The 23,064-nt window shown below is 36.6% G+C and overlaps 1 protein-coding gene across 7 annotated transcripts in view; it reads right to left on the reverse strand.

The window, feature by feature from the left end:
• LOC110835907 (limbic system-associated membrane protein) overlaps window positions 1–23,064 on the reverse strand; it is an 893,271-nt gene that overhangs the window by 106,008 nt on the left and 764,199 nt on the right. For all 7 annotated transcript variants that reach the window (XM_087353891.1, XM_087353892.1, XM_087353890.1 and 4 more), the window contains one exon: window positions 13,614–13,747. In XM_087353891.1, the coding sequence (XP_087210017.1) occupies window positions 13,614–13,747 (134 nt within the window). The remainder of the gene's footprint in view (window positions 1–13,613; window positions 13,748–23,064) is intronic.

The raw sequence follows: 23,064 nt of genomic DNA on the forward strand, positions 1-23,064 counted from the left end.
TTTTAAAGTCCTTGCACACGAATCAAATTCGTAATAGGAAAGCTGCACAGCTCATCCTGAATAATATTAGATGTATTTAATTTCCTTGTCGTAGGAAGAAAATTTATCCACTCATCTAGTCCAGTAACCGGCAAGCTGTGGGCCGCATATATACTTATGATCTGATATGATATTTCGGGAATTGATTTTACTTTCTTACAGGGTTGGTTAGTTGATTAATAAAGCATTCGCTTTGGCTCCAGGTTTCAAGGCGTTTCGTGTTCGAAACAGAACCAAAACCAACAAATATTCTTACAGTATAATGAAAACACTTCACAAGAAGACGGGAGTAGAACTAAATTCTGAAACGTCGGATATATCTAGTAAAGGCCCACCTCAGACACTAAATAATCCTAAAGTAGTCGGACTGTAATAATGATATTTGAGGTCCTCACGGCGGGAAATTTATTTAGTTGTATTAAAGTATATTTAACGACGTTTTTTCAGTATCTCAGACAATACAGCGTCGAACAAGAGTATGATAGTAAATAATTCATTGGAAAGGACGTTGAAAGAAGCGGTCGTGGCCTATATTAAGGTATTATCCCGAGAAAAACCACGACAGATGTCGATGTTGGTCTTCTGGGTTGTAACAGCATGCGGACTTGTTGATGGTATTAATGCTTTGGAATAACGTGCTGCCTCAATCTTTACTGCTGAATATACTAGTTAAATACCTTTAACTGTATTAAATTGTAAAGCATCCTGTGGGGCGGTGATGGTAAAGAAGCTACCTGCCGCTTAAGAAACCACAATCATCACCAAGATCATAACACTAATATAATTCACTGTGTGTAGGTACAGATGAATCAGATCCGCTTTAATATTATCCTCTCATAAGGCCTGGGTATCACACGTCATTCCTCCCCTTCGTGTTATATAATTAAAATTTTATAACATGTTCTTAAGTTAATTTTATTACAAGAAACTTTCACATTCCAAACTGCAATCAGATTACATAAGTGGAATGACTAGATACTTAAAAAAATAATTGAAACTCTTCTTGTATTTTTAATCTGAATTTAGAAATCAGAGTCCCTAGTTTGAAATCTTAGAAAATAATTTATTTGAATGTGAGAAAATCCTTTTGTAATTGTCTTTAGGAAAACGGCTACAATTTCACGTTACTATGCCCCGTCGCCTAAGAAACTGGCATTCAAGGGGAAGATGAAGATGGTAAACAAACGAAATAGGATGCAATAAGATAATGAAGACTTCTCCTTCCACTTCTCTTTCACTGTATACTAAACCACGAAGGAACAAACTTGAATGTAAAGAGATATTTTCCATGACAACGAGGACAAAGGAACATAATACCGAATACACACAAGTGCATACATCTGCTGACAGACACGAGATTAGGAAACATCTCAAATAATTTTCATCTGTTTTATTCTTGTTCTTGTCGTACAACTAACTCCTCTTCTCATTCTTCATGTATTCATTTCTGCTTCCTGTTTAATCCTATTCATTCAGCACGTTTGAAAATTAACATGTTGTTAATTTGTCAAGACCTTCCAGACATCAGCAGATTTCTTAACAGACTGCATATTCTAACTGAGAGCTTTCAATTAAATGAGCCGTGCTACAGAAATTATTCTGACACAGTATAAGCAGTCTTCAGACATTGATAAAATAAACTAACGGAAAATTTTGTAAGGTCCTTGTAAATGATTTTCTACTAACATTTCAATGTATACAGATTGGTAATGAAGAATTATTCTTTTCTCAAAATCAGCTTGATGTTTTGTATTTGTTGGCTTGCGCTCACAGTGGTTCAATGTAATTTCGTGGTCATCTGTAAGATAGCAGCAACATATACAATACATCTTCAAATCTTCCACAGGTACAAAGGACAACATTACTGACTAAGGAATATATTGCAGTATATGGAATAACGTAGTACGCAGGACTGACAATTCAAACGTTTTCTCTTGCTTGTAGCGCGTCAGTTGAACTTTAGCTTTATCTTAAGAGCCTCTGAAGTCCGAGGCAGAGGGAGTTAGAGGACACATTTTAGAACGTATATAATGGTGAGTTAAATTAGATTTTAATTAACGGTCAATGGATAATGTCTAAAAAATATCATAACAACAACACTTCTACATTAAATTAAGTGGCTCTAATGTTTCTACCACACCAGAAGTTTGCACCGCCGTCGCGTTGGGGTTTCTGGTACAACAAATTACCAGGCAGCCTACAAAAGTGGGATTATTTCTAGTTGCATGACGTTCACACCAAATCGTATAATAATGAATTTAGGGAGTCAAATTTTTTTTAGCAGGTTTAAATGCGCTGATTATAATTAATTGAAAGCACACATAAAAAATTCTGTGAAATTATTTAATAGCAATCCGTTATATCCTATCATTCCAGAATACCTGATTTACTTTAGAACTTATTGGGTGTAAAATGTTCCACGGACTGGTATAAAATATAACATCTTCAAAACAGTCTACATTGCATTCAAGTCCATGACGTTTAAAATGTGTCCACGATCGTTAGGTTTTATCTGAAACAAACAGATATATTGAGCAATAATAAAGAAACTTTGTTTAAGAAATAAAGAATTATGTTTTGAACCGTACCATCTCAGCATCCGCGGGTGTCGTGCAAGAAATCTATGCTAAAATGAGCCGTACTTCTTCACACTTTGTTCAATTCCTCCGGGATGCTACGTTATAATAGGCTCCTTCATAGAAACCCTCCCTTGCTTTATCGTTCATGCACACCCTTAAATTTATTTAACGTAACATAACCTCTGCAGCTGATAGATTTACAAAGTAAAAACATGCATTCAATTTACCCCCTTAATATATCCAGAAATTCCTCCATTCTCTTTTCCATTCATCCGTAAACCAGTCCATCTCTCAGCCACTTTCTCCCTTCTACTGTTCTCCCATTTAGCTAGTTTCCTGCCTACGTCTCAGCTTTGTGTCTCCCGTCCATCACACCCACGCACCGCGTGTTTATACTGTTTCAACTGAAACCGCTCAAAATTATAGCTGTTTTGGTGCTGAAGATGGCTGTTTTCTGAGTTCTTGCGCCGTGTAGTGGCCTGGTAGAAGTTTATTGGCGTTTCAGAAATGTTTGCTACCTTCAACATTATAGGACGATAAGTTAGACGTAATCTAGCAATAGGTTTGAAATATAGGAATCAATCGGACGAGGCAGAACCTTGGCAGGACCAAGAATTTAAAGTCGAGTTTGAGAAGGGGGCCGATCACAGTATGGCCAGACGGAAGAAGGTGGGAAATTAACGTTTTTGGTGTTGTCCCCTTTTAAAATAGTCTTATAATGAAATTCAGAGGCATGAAATCACTATACAAAAATAAAATTTATACTAAGACAACATTTTAACGTTTCGGAATGAAATGAGCACACAAATATATTTGGACTGAAAAAAAAGATGCCGAACAAATTATGTAACAATCGTGAAAACCAAAACAGAATAAAGGCAAAATGAATTCTGTATCTATAAAGATAATCACTTTGATAAAACTAAGAACAAAGCGATTCTTGATTACAACTAAGTTCGGAAAATGAGTAATTTCAAAATGACAGGGGAACATAATTAAATTTGATAGAATGAATACCGCGGAAACAAAGATTAATTTTCTCTTCGTAATCCATGTCGAGGCATCACACAGATTTCTAGGCGCCAACCGATTAATACGTTTTACATTCTGTCGCCCTCCTCTGACAGAGTTCATTTTGCAACCCGCATCTCACACTCACACTTCTGCTCCGTGCGTCTTCAAACCCGTAAGGACGGCGAGGGACGTAAAGCACGCTACAAGGAAAATTACACCTTACCTTCAGCGCATCCAATTTGTTACAAGACAATGACCTGGAAATTAGGAAGTTTGTGCTGAGCTTTGTAGGAATTTGAGCTTCTCGTGAAGATCTGCTGATGACAGGTGACCGTTACAGATAATTAGACCACAATTATATTTACGCAGTACTGGCAAATCACAATTCTTGACAATTATATTTCTGCAAATGCCTCCTATAGTTCCCTTACTATAATTTATCCTGAAGAAGGAGGTAGCGAGCTTCACCGAAACGCAAGACATTTTATCACTACTTCCCTGGATGGTACTTATAAAATCATTTGTTTGCATGCCTTGTTAATGATAACAATACTTCCGTTTAAAAAACGCCAAATGCAAGATGGGAGAGATCTTTTCTGACTGTCATTGCTAAGCACCAAAGCTTTTTAAGCATATGTAACATTTCACAAGCCAATTTGTCGGCATTAATATTAATATTTGTACTCGACAAATAATTGTTGAAAACTGTGATTTTATTGTGCGCTATTTCCACGGATATGAAATGAACGCAAAACTGGAAAGTCAAAGTGCTTTATCTGATCACGTTTATTATAAATTAAATGTAACCACTACCTTACATTACGCTCAATAAACCTTGATCCAGTCTTCATAGAATGCTTTGTTGTGCAAAAATGTGTGTGTGAGCGTCATGTCCACAAACTTTTCTAGAATTTCGGACCCCCCTCAAAATTATGTCGTTACTGGTAAACCTTAAAACTTGTAGCATTACAGCACCAAAACAATAAAAGGATATACCTATTACGCACAAGTTACGCAGTCCGGGTTGAAATACACTGGGCTATATGACATAATAACTCATCAATACTGAAAATGTTATTTCAAACATGTTCCAACATGGTGAATATTCAAAGAAATATATAAACATATTTTAGGATTGCACAGTTCGTACCTTTAGTTTGATTAGATATGTAAAAAGTGCATTTACATCTGCTCTTAATGAACATGATGGCTAATGCGTACGTAAAATCTCAAAGAGAAAAACGCATTTACGGAATATGAGTACTACACTGGAGTACGCCTCTCGACTCTTGTTTTATTTATAGATTATCTTTATCATCAGTCTGCATCCTCACGCCATTAACATGTGTGTTTGATAGCGTTCAATTGTCATGCTATACTCCACCCTAATAGAAGTACAGAGATGTTCAAATGAGTTCAACTTGGTTTGTATAACCAACAGCGTCAATCCCCGACATGTCACCACGTCTCCACCCCTAACCCATCAACCCAGGGTCGTCGCATACTAAACACACCTGCTATGGAATTTAATTCACTCTGGATCTGATGGGTCTATCATATCGCTGTATATTTCGGGGCCGCACGTCCGCTTCGCAATTCGCCCGTAGGTGACGCTGGGTCACAGAAGCGTCAGGATTCGGATTTTGTACATACCAATATGAAAAAAGGAGTTACTCCACTGTGGAAGTTTTCCACACCCTATCCAACAGGTCAGATCAATATATGATGATGACGATATTAATAAAAATAATAGACCACATTTAAAGAAGGAATGGGCGGGAAATTGAATACGCACAGGAGAAATGAGAAATGTATACAGAATGTTAAAAAACCTGTCGTGAAGACACCATTTTGAATACGAAGGCGTAGATAGGAATAATATTAAATTGGATACGATACGAGTTTACAGAGTGGATTAATATGGCATAACGTAGGGTCCAGTGGCGAGGTCACGTGAATATGGTAATGAACTTTCGGATCCCAGAAAAGGATGTGAAGCTAATTGGAATTAGTTATTAAAATGAATAGCAAATTACAATATTGTACATTTACTGACAGTTGTGTTCTTGTCAGACGCTTTGTGTATTCATTGCACAGAGAGCATCAAATATCAAATAATGTCAGATAGATTTGTCCGCATGTTTGTTTTATTTCCGAAATTGCTAAACGTATTTGGGTGAAATTGAATATTAGTTAATACGGGTCAAATATAAATCTTAAACAAAAGCTGTAATCGAAGTACATAAAAAAACTTCGTGCAGAATGCACTTCAAGAAATATGTATATTTCATTGATATGTAGGCCTAGTCTAAATTTATTAATTGAAACATTTTCAGATGGTGTGAATACTCAAGAAATTAAGAAAATAAAACAATACTAACACTTTAGATTTAAAGTCCTCGCGACTGTGAGGACCTTAAATCAACCCATTAAACAACCAGAGGAATCTTTTAGAAGAAATATAGTATGCATAAATAAATAGTGTATATTAAACATAAATTAATTTTAAGGCTAAATTCATATGTTTAAATGATTACGTTATTATCAGTTTTTTTTAAAAATCTAAATCATCACAAGGACACCGCAGAATACGAACTCAATTATGTTAACAAATATATCAAATGTCTTTATGTAACGCCTATTGGATTTACGCTCAATTTGACAGAGCAACATACTCGTTAACTAAAGCACAAATCCGAAAGCGGTTGTATTGTCATCGAGTTACCATGGTAACACATAATTTCCTTGACTGGTAAGTACTATGCAGAATTGGTACTCATGAGAGGTTCATGTTATTCAGCAGCAGCGTCATATGGCTAATACACTCGAGGACACACGTACATATACAGGGTTTGGCGAGTAAATACGACATTTACACACACGTATTGTCTCGCCTGGAGTAACTGAATGCGCCACTAGAGAGCCAGGGGTGACCATTATAATAAACAGGTGCGATAGTTCAATCACTGTACTGGTAAACAAGCTGTTTACATACTGCTCTGCAGTCATGGACAAAAGGAAATTGAATGCAGGGACAGAACAGGAATGTGTAAACATACATATTTCCATAGGAAGTGCAGTAAAGCAAATTTAATGCATGCCTACATTTCACAATGACGTAGTTAATAATCGCAAAGGGGTTGCCGTTGATATACCACATATAAGATATCATATAGTTTATGGTTGTTAAACAATACTGAATTGACTGTCAAATACTTCATGAAATCGTCTTTTCTGGAGGCCACTAGGTGGATACAGGCCTATAGAAATGCACAAAATCAACACTAGAAACTTCCAAATACAAAACAACAGTACGAAAAATGAGATAGCAGGTAACCTCATCGGGATTCGGACCGAGTGCTTCTAGAATAGAAGTCTATCGCTTTACCGCTACTCAGGCGTTTTTCGTGGCACGTCACAAACTGAGTAAAACGTGTATACCGACAAGTGGTAACGTTTTCTGTAAGGGATTTGATCTTCAGGATAAGCAGAAAGCTTAATGAATTATGATCACATTTATAAATAATAAAAAGAATTGAATTGAAAAAAAGGATTGAATAACTACTCTGTTCTTCACTTCCTGAAACCGATTACAAGTTTTGTCTCCCAACTCCTGCCACAAAACTTAATATGATAACCATGTTTTGTGTTTGAGTCCTGTCTACTTAGGTTGGGTTTATAGAAACATTTGCCTTATTTATTAATTATTTAACGACGTTGGCAATATCTCAGTTCGTACAGAGCAAAATATAAGAATTAGTAATGCATAATAAATTTAAAATGATATGACAGGAAAGTGTCTTGGCTTAGTTGTATTTGGAAGGCATTTGAAAACAGGACTGAGGCAAATAATGAAACAATCTATCACAACAGCCGGTCTCCGGGCAGAGATTGTAACCCGGAACCTCCCAAATACGAAGCCGGATTTACAATAATATGGGTGTGAGGGTTAAAACAGAATTAATTTGTCTCTGAATAAGGTCTAGTGGAGGGCTCTTGTCAACACGGCAACAAATCTTCTGGACCCATAAAAGTCGGAGAAAATCTTGATTAGCTGAACGATTATAAACCTTCTCAAGGACTACTCCTAGGAGTTTGTTAGTTAAATTCGTTGTAAGAAGGGCTTAACTGTGACTTTCTAGGGATAATGTAAGGATTATCTAGAATTTAAGTGCAGCTGAAGGGAAGAAATAAAAGGTACTCCACTGAGAGTGGAGAGAAAATAAATTAGAGGCGACATAGGATTGGCAGACAGTCGAGATATGCGTAAGGTGGAACAGAGGTTCGAGCTGTAGCTACTGCTGTGGGTGTGCTCCATTTTTTATCCCACATCCAGTAGAATTTACGGCTTCTCTACTAGAGTCCCATCCCGCATTACGGATATTCTCCTCAAATGTCTAAGCTTTTAAAATATGGTATGATTGTAAACGGTGGTGAACCCATGCCAACTCAATGTGAATTTAAAACACAGTCGTACTATAAAATAAATAAAGCAAATTACATGTTTATCTCAGGCTAATAACGTTTCTAAATCGAGTTTGTTATCTCGTTTATTTTTAAGGAAACACGTCACATATTGTAAGTTCAGAAATCAATTTATATTTTCATTCAAACAGCAGCATAAACATTTAGATGTCATTAACATTTTAAATAGGAAGTTCGCCTAAATAATATATAAGATCTCAGCCCGTATCGCAAAGAAAACACTACATTTCGCCATTAGAAATATTAAATTGTAAAAACTGTTTAAGAAAATAATGGGATTACGCAATGAGAATCATATGAAACACAAATAAAAAATATAGACGTATTGATTATTAAAGCAGGTGGGACATAATATACATTTACAATTTGGCTTTAAAGGGGTAAGAACCTTACAGTTTTTTTTATTAAGAAACTTTGAGATTGTAACTAACATATACGATTCCTCAATCATATCATTTTATTGTAACCACGAGTGTGTGAAGAATGGTCTCTTCCTTTCAAGGGAAAAAGCACATTAAGAGCTTTTGATAATTATGAGCTGCGAACTACGTTTGATACACTGTATTCGACAAATAAATATGTTGAGATAATTATTATTTCTACCCCTCTCGTAATGTAGTTGAAACAATTAACTGATTATGAAATGTAAGATATGTAATATGCATGAGACAAAAGAAAAAATACACCGCATTCTAAATTCCAAAACGCACAGTATTCGAAAAAAATCAATTAAATTTAATTATTATTTAAAATTTATTATATTCATTAACACTTGAACTTTAATATATTTTGTATGTATTCATTATCAATATACGTTATAAATGTGTTACCTTCTTTGTAACACCTTAAAGGGAGGTTCCACGATAACTGTCGTTGTGATTAGGCAGGCTGTTAGAGCGTAACACAGTGCTGCTATAAGATCTAGGCCTGGCACGACGTGTTCCTTTACGGCTGCAAAGGGCATCCGAGCCTTATGTAAGACTACACGCATCTTTGTAGTAGACGGTAGACAGTGCAAAGGATCTGATGACTCGTACAAATCAAATTTCTGGGTTCTGGGAGTCAGACATTGCCTGGCGTTTTTAATTGACATCGTATTTGGTTCTAGGTCTATGGATGTCTTACTCAAATAACGGAAAGTGAGAGGTAAACGTGAGGCTCTAAAAAGTAAATTATTTCTTATAAGAAATATTGTGCATCGTAAATTAAATATAAACACAACGCATCAATCTTAAAGGTAAATTTAAAAAAAAGTAGTAAATTGTTGGATTTCCAGTGCTAGATAGACGTCCTAGAATTATGTGCAAAGATGTTTTAGCTCGTAAACTGTTAAGGTGGGAAGAACATTCAAAGAGAAGAAGTGTTTGTTTAACCAACTTTTATACACACACAATAAGTAAAATAGTAGAATTTTAAACACAAGACAAAGGGCTACTCAAAAATTTGTTTACGAGAAATTTATATTCTAAAGTCTGAAGGAGACGTGGGTAGAAAATTGAAACCCTTCGTTTGACAGAATAATTAATTAAGAAGCCACTGAATTACAACACAGTTTTCAAAAATGTGTTCATAAGAAATACTTTCTTGACCGTTTAGTCGGAGACAAATAAATGGTGCTTGAAATTGGGCTGTAATATGCATTTATGACGGCGGTATTCGCGAAAGAAAATGTTTCAGCTCATAAGAGTACGCAAATTTTAAACTTTAACCCCTTGAAGCAGAACCCCACCTAAATATTTAAGAATTCGATCCTTGCCTCAAATAGAACACAAGTTATAATCCCTGAAAAATAAATCGGTTAACGTTGTTTAAGGAAATATTGTTATTTACTCTAAGAATCATGTTTAAATTCCATAATTACACTCTGTGGGAAAAAAATCAGAGTTGCTGACTATTAATACAGGTGGCACATATAAACAATAGACTTTAAAAGGTTAATAAATTACACAAAATATATCTCAGGTATATTACTTAAATTTATTTATTTCAGATACGACATTTACAGGTCTTCCAGGAGCTCAAGCAGCTAATCTCTGGGTCGTCATTTCAGCAACCGGGATTCGTGGGCAACAAAATAACACTGGGGCACATTTTTCTCCGAATTCTGCGGCTCCCATCCCCCTCAATCGTCATTTCAACATTTCTCTATACTTATTTATCACCACCCCATGGTGTGTTCGATTGCCCCTATCAAACAGCGCATTATCATAAGCCAGGTCTAATTTAGGAAACTTACCCCTGACCCGGAAATTGACTGATCTCGGAGTAAAGGCAGCTTTACGGTACGCGCAAACTTAATAATTTTGCTGGCCAGCAATAACGGAAACTCAATTAAATCTACGTGTGAATTCAGAAATGGTAATGAGAAATCCCCGCTTATATGGCCGCATCTTCTAACAGGGCGATGTTTTATGCAGGGCTCGGTGGTATAACAGGTCAAGAGAGAGTGAGTGTGTGTGGACGTGCGGATATGACTATAGACGAACACGTTCATGTTCCCAAGGGTAATATCTCAAGTACAATAAAGAAAGCACAGGAGACGAGCTACAAATTCCCTTTCTGTTTCAAAGAAGAAATATATTTTAACAGTTTGAGGCACAAAACCCATTTAAATAATATTTCAAAGTTTACCTCATAGCTAAAAGAAACCACAATGTGCCTCCATTACAAAGATCAGCTCATATTAACACACCAACCTGGCACAGAACCTAGTATTACATAACTAAAACTCCGCGTCCATCAGCCAAAATTGTAAATCGTGGATTTAATTATACGCATTCGATAAAATGTTAATTAATTTGTGAAATAATGTGGTCGAAGGGCACCTGAGACCACTTATGTTAGTATTTTTCTGAACTACATGTTTCGATTAGAGACTAATCATCATCAAGTTAAACTTGATGATGTCAAAGACACTGCTTAACCAATGCGAATAATTTCAATTCATGTTTGATGTCCAAACAAATATTTATTCCTTAGATTACATAAAACCTTTGCACTGCTTTAGTTTCGATTTCGAAATTTCTTTATCTTATTTACATATACGTTTGTTTGGCTGCTACGCTGTACGTATGACTCATTATATTAAAAATATTAGAGACATCTGACGTCTGGAAAGCGTAGAAATTTTGCTTTTGTAAACACAGTAATGAAGTTTCAGGCCCAATAAAATGCAGGAAATAGTCTGACCATCTGAGTCACTAACAACCTTTAAAGGCAGATTCAGCACCATGGACATAGCAGTGAAGCATATTTACTTATTTTTTTGTTTATTTGTTTTAATTTATTTATATACAATATGTTACGTAATATTCAGTTATTTATAACAACGCATTCTGTGTATTCTACGAGAAAATAAAAGCATCTCCTTAGCTGTCTAATGTTGGTCATCAATTTGAACACAAACCGTCACACAAAATGTCTAGTCAATAATGTGGCCAGAGCGTGCCACGGCCATAACGAAGTAGCCATCTAAGAAATTGATAGGTAATAATACAAGGAACTACGCGTTAAACACACAGGGCGACTTTATGACGTCTGTGCACAACAACTGTCATAAATCGCAAACGATATTATTTCGACGTTTTAACGCAACTCAAGACTCCATATTCTTAAACATACATTCTTCACGGAATATTTCTAACGTTAATAAACACAAATATGATGAAATTAACGAGGCATATATTTCGCAATGAATAGCGAGATGCAGAAAAACATGCTCTTGGAACTTTAAGAAAAGCCAACAGACAACTTTGGATATAAACCCAAAACGTGAAAGTATATTAATGTGTATCTTACAGGTTAAAGAGTGAAATTTGGGTTCGATTTATCTGGCTAAGAAGATAATTCAACAGCAGGCTAATCTGAAGGGGGTGGTAAACTATCGGTTTCAACAGCTCAAGGAATGTTTAGGTCGGCCCTGAAGTTTTTAAAGAAATATTCTTCATCATAAAGTTGATCTACTTAAAGAGTGTATTTTCTCAAGCGCTTTAAAATATATCTGAAGTCATGACTTCCGCTTTCTTTCAACTGCTTCAGCTCATGTGATAAGTTAACAAATATATAAGATTGCAATATCTATCCATTTCCGTATCAGAAGGCCAAAAATTAAAAAAACAAATTCTTACAGAATAACAAAGTAACACAACAAAATGCTAATAATTTTCGAAAATGTATTGTACTACACAAAATTTTAGGACGTTACATAAAAAGACGCATGTGTCACTCCCACCTAGGAAGGTCGCAACGTCGCCATGTTTGTTACTGATAACCAAAGAATACAGAAGTTGACTGGTGTGATGTTCATAATAAGGCCCATGGCAACCGTTATCTTGATTAAAAATTATGATTATGGCGATATGATAGGTCTAATAAAACATAAAAAAAAAATGAAATTAAAACGTACTGGATAGCATTTAAAGAATATCAGTGTATCTGCTTTAATCTGGGTATGCGTCTGTCCAACGATGACGTCTCGTAACAAACATGGCATAAATCGATCGAAATAACTCCGAAGTGAATTCAAGTTACAATCTCTTCTGTTTTCTTCTTTTAGCCATTAAAGAAACAAAAGGGGAAAAGCGTAGATGGACGTTGACATTAGGAGAAACATCAACAGACCGGAGGTTAGGAAAACAATAACGATTATTCCGTCTGGCCAGGAAGAGGTCAAAACATGGATGCGCGCGGCCTCTCAAATCCCTTCCAAGTAAGATTTTAAAGCTCGCTCACGGCTTTTCATGTGAAGCAGAGTCACTCAAGACAGCTGTTGGGCTACAGCAACACATCGAACCGTCTTTCTGTGCTGAGACAACGCATATTTCGCTGTAACACACAATTATCTGCGTGCTTCAGCACATTAATAGTGCGTAATTAAGGGTACTAATGACAGAAAAAAACAAGAAGCAGGGCCCCTATAAATAATTCAGTAGTTGCTAAGTTGGCGAAGGAATTATCTGTATGTTATGGAACCAAAAGATTCACATGGGTTACTTTTGAAATGTACTCTGACTAAGAAGACTACCAAACGTACAATTGTAGAAAAATTCATGACAGCAACGAGACATACCAGCGACTCAGTCCTTCACCGTCTGAACTGAACGTGCATAACCATCAGGTTCGAGCAACGTACCGTCACCCCACCCTCTGTCTTCCTCAACTCACAGAGAAACCCGAAACGACGAATATTAACCTTATTACCGATCTCCGCGTGTTGTGTTTACGATGGGAACGAATGTGGTCTACACTCAACAGATAGCAACGAAATATCTTTTGCCATGATTCAGATGCACAAAATACGCGGGGGTTGTTTGTTAAAATGTTTTTATTTCATTCAATTAATGTGTGTATACAGCTGATCCTGATTCCCTTTTATCACACGTAAGACACGCGAACTTTTATCTGGACATTGTTGGAAAATCTTATAAAGCCCAAAACACATCAGGGGCATACTGTGTTAATTGTTAAGATTCTACTGAAACAACGTTACCAACTTACCCTCCTTGTCCATGTGATGGTCGGAACAGGGTTGCCAGACGCTCGACATTCTAAAGTGACAGCTGATCCCTTTTTCACCTCCATTGCGCCTTTCCGTGTTCCGTCAGACGACACGAAGTCGATTCGAGGTGGAACTGAAACAAGAAGGCAACCATTAACCCACAGGGCATTTAATTTCGTCCCTGTAAACCCAAATCAACCGCCTTCGGAGAACTCAAAAGAGACCAACATCGATATTGCCATATATTTCTCGTTTAGGAAATCTAAAATACTAAAACAAACCTACTTATTTTCTTGTCACATAGGTGTCAAAGGAGTTAAATAAACCACAAGCAACAAACTGGCATTCGGGAAATATGTAATACCAAAGGGCCTCTGACATTCTTCCCTGTTCCAATGTCTTCCCGTCTGCAAATGTCACAGCGGCCCGAAATAAGCCATTCTGTCAGCGACTTGACTGATGGCCACAGCGGGAACAATTCCAGTGATGTAATCATTTCACTTGATGACGTAATAACGACATCGGGTCTACACAAAGGAAAAAGAACTTGTCCCTGGCGAGACTAATCGCGGAGACAAGGCGAAACCAACGGATAAGAAGCAATGTCATGTCCTAGTCCACAAAGCCAGCGGACTCGCGAAATCGAATTTCAAACAGAATGTTGATGTTCGACTATGATCATCTGTGTCGCCGGTTACCCTACCACTTGTGAAGAATGTTACCTCAGAACGCAAACTACCTGCGAGCCTGAGCCTGAGCCTGAGGTGAAGGAGAAAGGGCAAGAAGCCTTACGCGCTAACAATATCTGTCCCTCCCCGTACCGCGGTGATAGACGCTCGTAGATATTTTGCGACAAGAATAATTCCAAGCCGGAAATAAGGATAAAATAATGATATGACAGCGAAATAAATTACGTCTCCACATACTATTAGAACAATGAATGAATAGATAAAGTTTGGTGAGAAGAAAAGCTACACATTGGCAATAATAATAATAATAATAATAAGGGGTTAAGGTAATGGGGAGAGGTAGTACCTTTCACCATCATAGTCTGACTATGCTGGACACTGGTCCTCACCCACCCAGGAGCAAGTGATGCGCAATACAGATCCAAGAGCCTCTCCTTGCTCAAGACCGTCCGTGCGTGGTGAAGAGCCACATCCGACTAGAGGTGACCCTGTTATATAACAGAACACGGCGGATCTAGAGGAGTAAACCTCGATAAATAATCCCGTGCAGCTACTACCGAAGAATGGAAAGACAAAGATCTGGAGTACAGGTCGCCTAGGTACTCCAAGGGCTGAGGTTGCTTACGGCAACGAGGCGACTCAACGCAGGCCAACCATGGACACGCACAGCCAACAAGCCCAAGACTCACAAGAAAATCAATCAAGAAAAACAAGAGTGGCTTGGACAAGAGAAGAAATGAAGGAAGTAGTTTGGTGTCACATGTATTGTAAAACATTTTATAATACATGTGGCACTTGCTAAAAACAATATGGATCCCGGAAATAGCTGCTGCCCTATGTACCTTAGGGACAAGGTCTGTCTCGGGTACATGGGAGTACATACCCCATAAAGTGGTGAATACATGGGATATAATAATAATAATAATAATCGGAACAACAAAGACGAAGTGGAAAGAAAATATAGAAAAAACAATAAACACAAGAAGGGAACAAATAAATGATAAAAAGAAGCAAGAGGGGGAGAAATGAAATAATGCAACCCTAAAAGTCTCTTTTGTGGACTACGATAAAATAATACGGGCTTATCCCCTCATTAACAGATACACACAACTATCAATAACGCTTCTCTGCCCCAACCATTATCTTTATCTCTCTCCCGTCACCAAGTACCAAAGTATATTAGTTACACTGATGCAAGAGTCCGGTTTGAGCAAATGTCATTTCAGTTAACATATTGCAAACCATTATCCACCCCCCACCCCCCAAAGGAGTTTAATGCATTAATACACTTTACCGTTCATTTCAGTGGATGGCGCAGTAATGGGTAGTTTTAACGTCCTAATATCGGGTAGATATTACGTGCTAGTGTCGAAAAGCTCTAATTACTTCCGTATTATATTTTGGTTTGATTTTGTTTCGCGACGAGTTTCATTATTTTGATTCTGGATGGTAAGAGTGAATATCAAATGGTCACTGTGGGACAATGGTGATAAGTGTGGATACTTACAGTTTATATTCATGAATCTTACAGAAAAATGTACACTAGAATTTATGTATAATAAATAAGCTAATGAGTTTAATTTATTTCACCCAAGAAATATGAAGCGTTGGCAGTGACAGGAATTTTTTCAGCTCCACTCCATATTGTTCTGTGGCCCATACAGTGAATATCGATAGCAAAGCGCCCGAAGATTGAAGCTGAATATCTGCTCATGTCATATGCAAATGTTAAGAATGCATGAGTTACTTTACCTTCCGTATAGGTCTTCATGGCGTGGTGTTTATACATACGAAACTTCATTTTTCGACATAAATCAACCTTGGTTGCGACTGGCTGAATATCTAACTACGAAGAGAGACCGCAAATGCACATTTTCGGCGGCAAAAACTGTTCCACATCTATATTTTGAAATGGCGAAACATGGATGTAAGAATAATATTAAAATTGAAATATCCTTAGGTAATAATGGACTGAAGAAGAGGTTCAACAGTGTGCTTTTAAGTTAGAAGCGTTGATGTATTGGGTCAAAATTGCAGAGTAGAAGTAAATATTTTAAATATATATCTGTGCATTCAATAGGCACACACGTCACTTGCTTAAGACTTTTCCAAAGAATTACGTGAGTTGCCTGCAGAAAGAATCATGTAAAATTAGTAATACTAAAAGTATCATAAAACTATACAAAGCTGAAACAGGGATAAACAAATCCAGGGCTTCGCATCATCGTGAAATCTAACTTTTGTATTGTGGTACCTAACATTTTATGGAGTATTGCTCTAAAGTCTTGTAAATTCTCGTACAAAATATTTTTAAATTCGTGGCATGTAATTCCGATTTAGTCATGCAGATCGCAGCTTTAGTTGGTAGAAAATCCGAAAGGCTTTGTGTTAAAATTATGTTACCAGTCGGTCGGAAAGTAAGAAATTCTGAGGTTGGTGTATCCTGCGATTTAAACACTATCACAAGTAATCCATATATGTGTTACATATGCTCCCTTTCAGTGGGATGTTGCAAACACCTTGACATGGAGCACTTTCTGGATGTTATTTTGTACGTGACCTACATCTTTATCAAGAAACTAAAGCCACTTGAACTCTATCACGCATTCACTACTGAGGTTAACTACTGAAACGTAGGCCACGTATTGTACAAAATTCGTATAAAAACTGTAATTTAAAATAACATATTTTGAATCTACATTCGATGTCCCTCTTGGCTCTTAAATTTTGTAGGTGACCGTTTAATGTATGGAAGTATCTCTACGCCAGTGTTGAAGTATAATTAACAATTTGGAAAAGTACGATCACATTATGGTGCATATCAAGATAAATAAATATAATATATTTTTAATCAGATGACCTCTTCTGGAGCAATAATAACGCCCTATTCTTAAACAATATGATCAAACCGAGCCTCTACCTAGTATAATAATCAAGAAAGTTCGAACTTACTTCCAGATCTCTTCATACGTTTTACTGGCATTATTTTAGGAACAGAATTAAATTATCTTACGCAAAGAACCAATTGATTTTATTACATTGATTTTCTGCCTAACTATTGATTTATATTGATATATTTTCCGGAACTGATTTTAAAGCTTTTTAAAATATTCCAGTAATTTAATTTGATAATACTGTTTTGATAATTTGTTGTACATTCTAACATTAATACGTTCGCAAAATAACTGAATTGTTGACACACTTTCTCAAAATACACTAAAAAATAAGGTAAGCCCCATTTATATGGGGTCTATTTAATGACAATGTCAGTAGCACAGACCAAACAGCGTCCAATGATAGGATAATTAATAAGCAATGAATGGGAAGGGATACGGAAGGAAACGAGGTGGCCTAATTTAAGTTTCTATCCCGGCATTTGAGTGGTAGAAATGAAGAGAAACACAAAAACCCTCAGGCATGACAGCCGGTTTCCGATCAAAGATTTGAACCCGGAACCTGCCAAATAGAAAGCAGGATTTCCAAACACTCAGCAAATTCATTTCCTTTAGTTTAAGAAAGACCGAAACATGGGAAATAATTTCTTTGTTTCCTCATATGATTTAAGAAACTGGCCTCACTTGAATCATCGTGCAAAATAAAGAAGAACTGATAGCACTTAATATAAGTCTGAAAAGTGCTGATCTATACGAAACAAAGCTTTGTTATGTACAGCAGCGCCATAGCACATTTGGCGGCTGTTAAAAATCTGGCCGGATGTGAAGTGTTATAGGTACATAAATCATTACGAGGGGCAGTACCTATAAAAAATTGCTGGAACAGCGATTCTGCGGCCATGTCAGCTTTTGATTGCACCCACGATGTAAAATCAGGGACCATGGGTAAGAAATATATGAAGCGATAATTTAAAACAGCCCACAAATATCCAGACGAAGTAATAGTTTATACATCTGGATTTATACACCGCAAGGAAAAGTTGCGTATTATTTATTACCTAGATGCCATACATTTTCTGTAGTATTCATAATCGTAAAAGATTAAAAATTCCTCTTAGTCCTAGAAAACAAAAATAGTTTGTTCGGAATTCTAGTACCAAATCATATAATGTAATTTTCCTAATCTTTTAACAACTACTTAGGTTCAATTCAGAATTCAATTTTCACTTTGACGTATAAAAAATAAATCAGAGAGGTTGGGTTTTTACAAAAGAATTATCTTTTCAAATAGAGCACTTGCAATATTGAATCCACTGAAATGAGACCCTTAAGACCAACACCAGGGCATGCCTTCAAGGACCTGGTAAAAAATGAATATAGATGCGGAAAATTTAAGAATTATTTTACTTTACTGGAAAGATAGAAGTCCGTAAAAAGAACTGGGGTGAACACCGTCTAAGACGAACGACAGTCTACAAATCTGCTCGACAGCGAGAAGCTGGTAGACCGCGAAGGAGATGGAAAGATAGTTTTGAGCCTACGTCTTGTGGTTGATGGTAATGACTAGCTAATTTCATGGAGGACAATCCTTTAAAAGTAAATACTTGGTCAAATGGTCAAAAAATTTCCTTCCATTTCTAGAAGTAGAATGTTAATTACAATGCCCACAAAATCCCTGCACTGTATCCTATCCCGAGTCACTTGAATCTAGTTCATACCTTTATAACATGTTTATTGAAGATCTTTTAATTTCTCCCTCTACTCTTAGGTCTTACTAGTTATTTCCTTCAGGTTCTCGGACTAACATTTGTTCCCCCCAAGTATGTTACGTGGCCATCCATCTCATTTACCTTGATTTGGTCGTCCTTTTAGGATTTTGTAAAGATTCTTAATTACAAAATTTCAATGCTTCTGCTAAAGATAATTACTTCTTCAACTAAAATTATATATATAAACTCCCCGCCAAAACTTCTAAAAACGTCTCCAGTCGGCAGTACTATAAATTATAGGAGTCTTTATATATTCCCAAATTCGCAAGTATAAGGAGAAACCCTTTTCAAATCTCAGTCTTGGAAAGTTTAGAATAAAGTGTTTTAAAAATCTTTCTGTCTTCTTCATGTTAATTATAACAAACGGCTTTAACTCATTTGCAACGCAAGTTGCCTAACTGGCATGAGTGGCAGAGGAAGATAAGAACGCACAAGCCAAGTGCAATTTAAAATTGTCAACAAAGGGTAATCTTTAGTTCTGTTACATTGGGTAAGTATCCCTCACACTGAGGAATGCTTATAGGGGACAAGCTTCCTTCATTAATCCCGAGAGAGACAAAGATTCAAGCGGAGTGAGGCTGTTGACGGTATGATACATAAATCCACAACTGTATCATAATGTTCGGCTTAATAATACATATCACACTGCAATATCATCCCAGTGCTGTATACCACGTCTTAATGTATGAAATTGCTTTATTCGAAATGGCAGATTAAATTAATTACAACAGTTACAATTAAAGACGATGTATGTAGACTAAAGTATGGCAAAATAGCACCCCAGGACCACTAAAAATCAAATTATTCACTTGTGACGACGTTTAGATATTACTGTCTTCTTCAAAGCCACGCACCAGATACTCGCTCGAAATCTGAAAGAAATGTGTCACGTAATTTCCAAACTGTTGGCGTAAAGCTATTTATGACGTTTCAAGAACACAATATATTTATGTGGAAAACAGACAGAAAAAGGAACATAGTAAACTATATATAAGTGTAATGGGCAAAAACAAAAGGTATATTTAATTAGAGGATTGCTGTTTTCTGGTTGTAGAACGCGTGTAGTCTGATAGAAGTTTACCATCGTTTCAGAATTACTTGCTGCTTCCATCATCAGGGAGACTCATCGGAGCAAGGACCTATGAAACGGAGGTGAATTTTTACCAGACTACACGGCGCAAGAAACAAGAAGACAGCCATCTTTATACCCACCGCCGTGATAATCAAAAATATTAAGCATAATTATATATTTACTCATTCACGTGTTACTTAACGGCATCTTCAATTCTTATGTTAGATGAAAAGATTTTAATAAGTGATGAATAGGTACGGATTTTGGAGGTCGTGGGTGCAGCACATACGCAAATATATTCGATGAAATACAAATTAGGTGATCATAAAAGAAGCATTTACTATTTGTAATAACTCAAAGATGATGAAATCAAGAACTCATGCAGCGCCCATCTAGAAAGTTCAAAACACAAGCAAAATTTTGGTTAGGAAAGTTAGGAAGGAAAGTAGAAGATTAGCAGTTAAGAGGAAATTGTGGGGGAGAAAGAAATACACTTCATTTGTGAACAGTCTCCTAGGCAATACCCATTCGTCCTTCTGATAAAACAGAATAAGCGAAGCTGACCTAACATTTCATAATTCAGTCTGTACAGCATAGAAAACACCACATTTTAACCACTATAAAAATGAGTAACTTAACACTTTTCAAGGAAACTATCCTTGTTTACACTGATAATCACGCGAAATAATAATGCATACTTATTGCTTGTTAAAGCAAGTGGGACAAAAAGTTACCACTGTCTTTAAAAGTTTAAGATTCAGGACCAAATCACAATATACCAGCTCCTAACAGCCTGATACATGACATGGGTTCGATTTCTCCATAAGGTGACTGTTCTGAATGCGGTTTTCTCGAGTTACACCCTCGCGTACCGCAAATTGATCTTGTGGCTACGACAAACAACACAGCAGGCGATGAGATCCCTTCATGTGGATTTGTGGTGTACAGGGGCTTAAGCCGCGGCCCATTTGTGATATAGATAATGATCATGCTGTGCCAAAGTACCACGCAATGAGGACGTATAAGGAAAGTGGAGGTAAACCTCTATTATTTTTAGACTAAAGTATTAGATGGTGATAAGTGGTCAGCCATTTGTTTCACCTTTAGCCAAACAGCCCCGAATACCATATAGACAGCAAGATCAGTGTGATTCAGAGTTAATCCCGATGTGGTGCAGAAGAGAGAAATTCTTAGCGCTGCCTGAAGTAAAATTTCTTTCACCAAGCTCGTAGCTTTTCATTATAATGAGCCATCCTGATCACACAACCCGTAATGGCAGGTTCCAAGTAAAATAATGAGAACAGTTTTATAATTTTCGACAACGAAGTTCTGTCTAAAAATCTGAAAAGGCTTTTGTGTGCGGAAAAACTACACGTGTATTGTTGTGAAAGACAATTAACAAGTGGTCGAAGTATTAGAATTATTATTTCAGGCAATAAAACATGTTCAAAGCCTGAAGGATTCTGGCGATGGTGCTGTATAATAAGTAAAATTATTCATTTGGAATTTATCCATCGTCTCAATTGCAAAATAATACTACTACTTCAGATTTCAGGTAAAAATGACGGGTGGGAGGGGACACAGCCTGCCTGTTTGGTCCCAAGGTTAAGGTAGACTCAGACCGGGTTTCCCGACAAATGTTCTGCATGCATTTCTCATGTCTCCCATGAATAATGACTATTCCCCGCCCACTTTCACGTATTTAATTTGATCAACCGTTTAAAACATGGCGAAGTGTGCAAAATTAGTCAGCTTTGTCCTTTTCCACACCCTTAATAAGTAATTATATAAATAAAATTTTCTCTGTTGACTTGATTGTTGTGAGTTCCATTTTGTGAGCTTGAGCTCCATTCTTGCATTATCCACATTTACATTCCTATTTGTACCGTATTATTTGTATTTGATTATCTTATGTGTTTGCAGATTTTGTAATTGTATTTTCAGTGCTTATCTCTAATCGATTCTCTTGTTAATAAGGACAACAATAAATAAAATTAATCAAAATATTACAAATGTTTTTCATTACTAACGCTACTACGTGTAAGACAAAAATTCTTTTAACACCGTTTGAAACAAGTAACAATCATAGAATTAAGATAACATTGTTTCTAAAACTACAGAGAAGGTTTATTATAAGTTTTGTATGCATGATTTGTATCTAATATCATGACTGATACTTGAATTAACTTATTGGGGAAAAAAAACATAAAACCAGAGAGTGACATTGATGAATGGTATAAATCCTTCTCATGTATGACCGGGTCTGTTACAACGCCACTACCAACTTAAATTATGCACTTTCCTTTTCCGGGATCTCAGGTCATGCAACATTACAAATAAAATGTAACGATTTGTTATGGCAGCGAGAATGTCATGACACCGCGAGCCAGTTGCTACAGTTCCGTGTGTTGACACATAAAGAGCAATGGATAAGATAGAAATGCTAACTCAAAAAATAATTCTACAGAGCTCACTTTTTCCTAAGAAGCTAATCACCGACTAATAGAACCCAAAATATCATTGTACTGTGTATACACTATACCGCCACTGCCCTCTATCGTGAACCAGAAGAATCCAGACCACGTTCTTCCGCCCTACTGCTTCAAGATCCCTTCTCATATCATCTTGGATTTAGACTAACGTCTTCCGAGTGGCAAATAAATAATGAGAATCATACGAAACACACAGATGTAAAGTTTAGAGTAACTGACTAATAAAGCAGGTGGCACACACAGTTACCACTTGGGTTGAAAGGCATAATAAGGAGATTGGTCCGAAAAATTAAAAGATATTTAAAATGTGATTACGGTAAAAACAATGGCTATAACTCGACCTCGTTGACATGAGAGCGAGACCCGATGACAATGTGATACTGGGGGGTGGTATTAGTGTGTACACACTAATTTACACGAACATATTATAATGAACGCAAAGTATAATTTCTATGCATAAATAAGGAATAAATTACGCATAATAACTATAAACATGCGAGTACTCCACTCAAAATACAATCTGTAAGACTACGT

This window comes from Zootermopsis nevadensis, unplaced genomic scaffold (genome assembly GCF_977971745.1).
Source record: "Zootermopsis nevadensis isolate Lab colony 2312 unplaced genomic scaffold, Znev_1.0 Znev_ptg000022l, whole genome shotgun sequence".
Lineage (NCBI taxonomy): Eukaryota > Metazoa > Arthropoda > Insecta > Blattodea > Termopsidae > Zootermopsis > Zootermopsis nevadensis.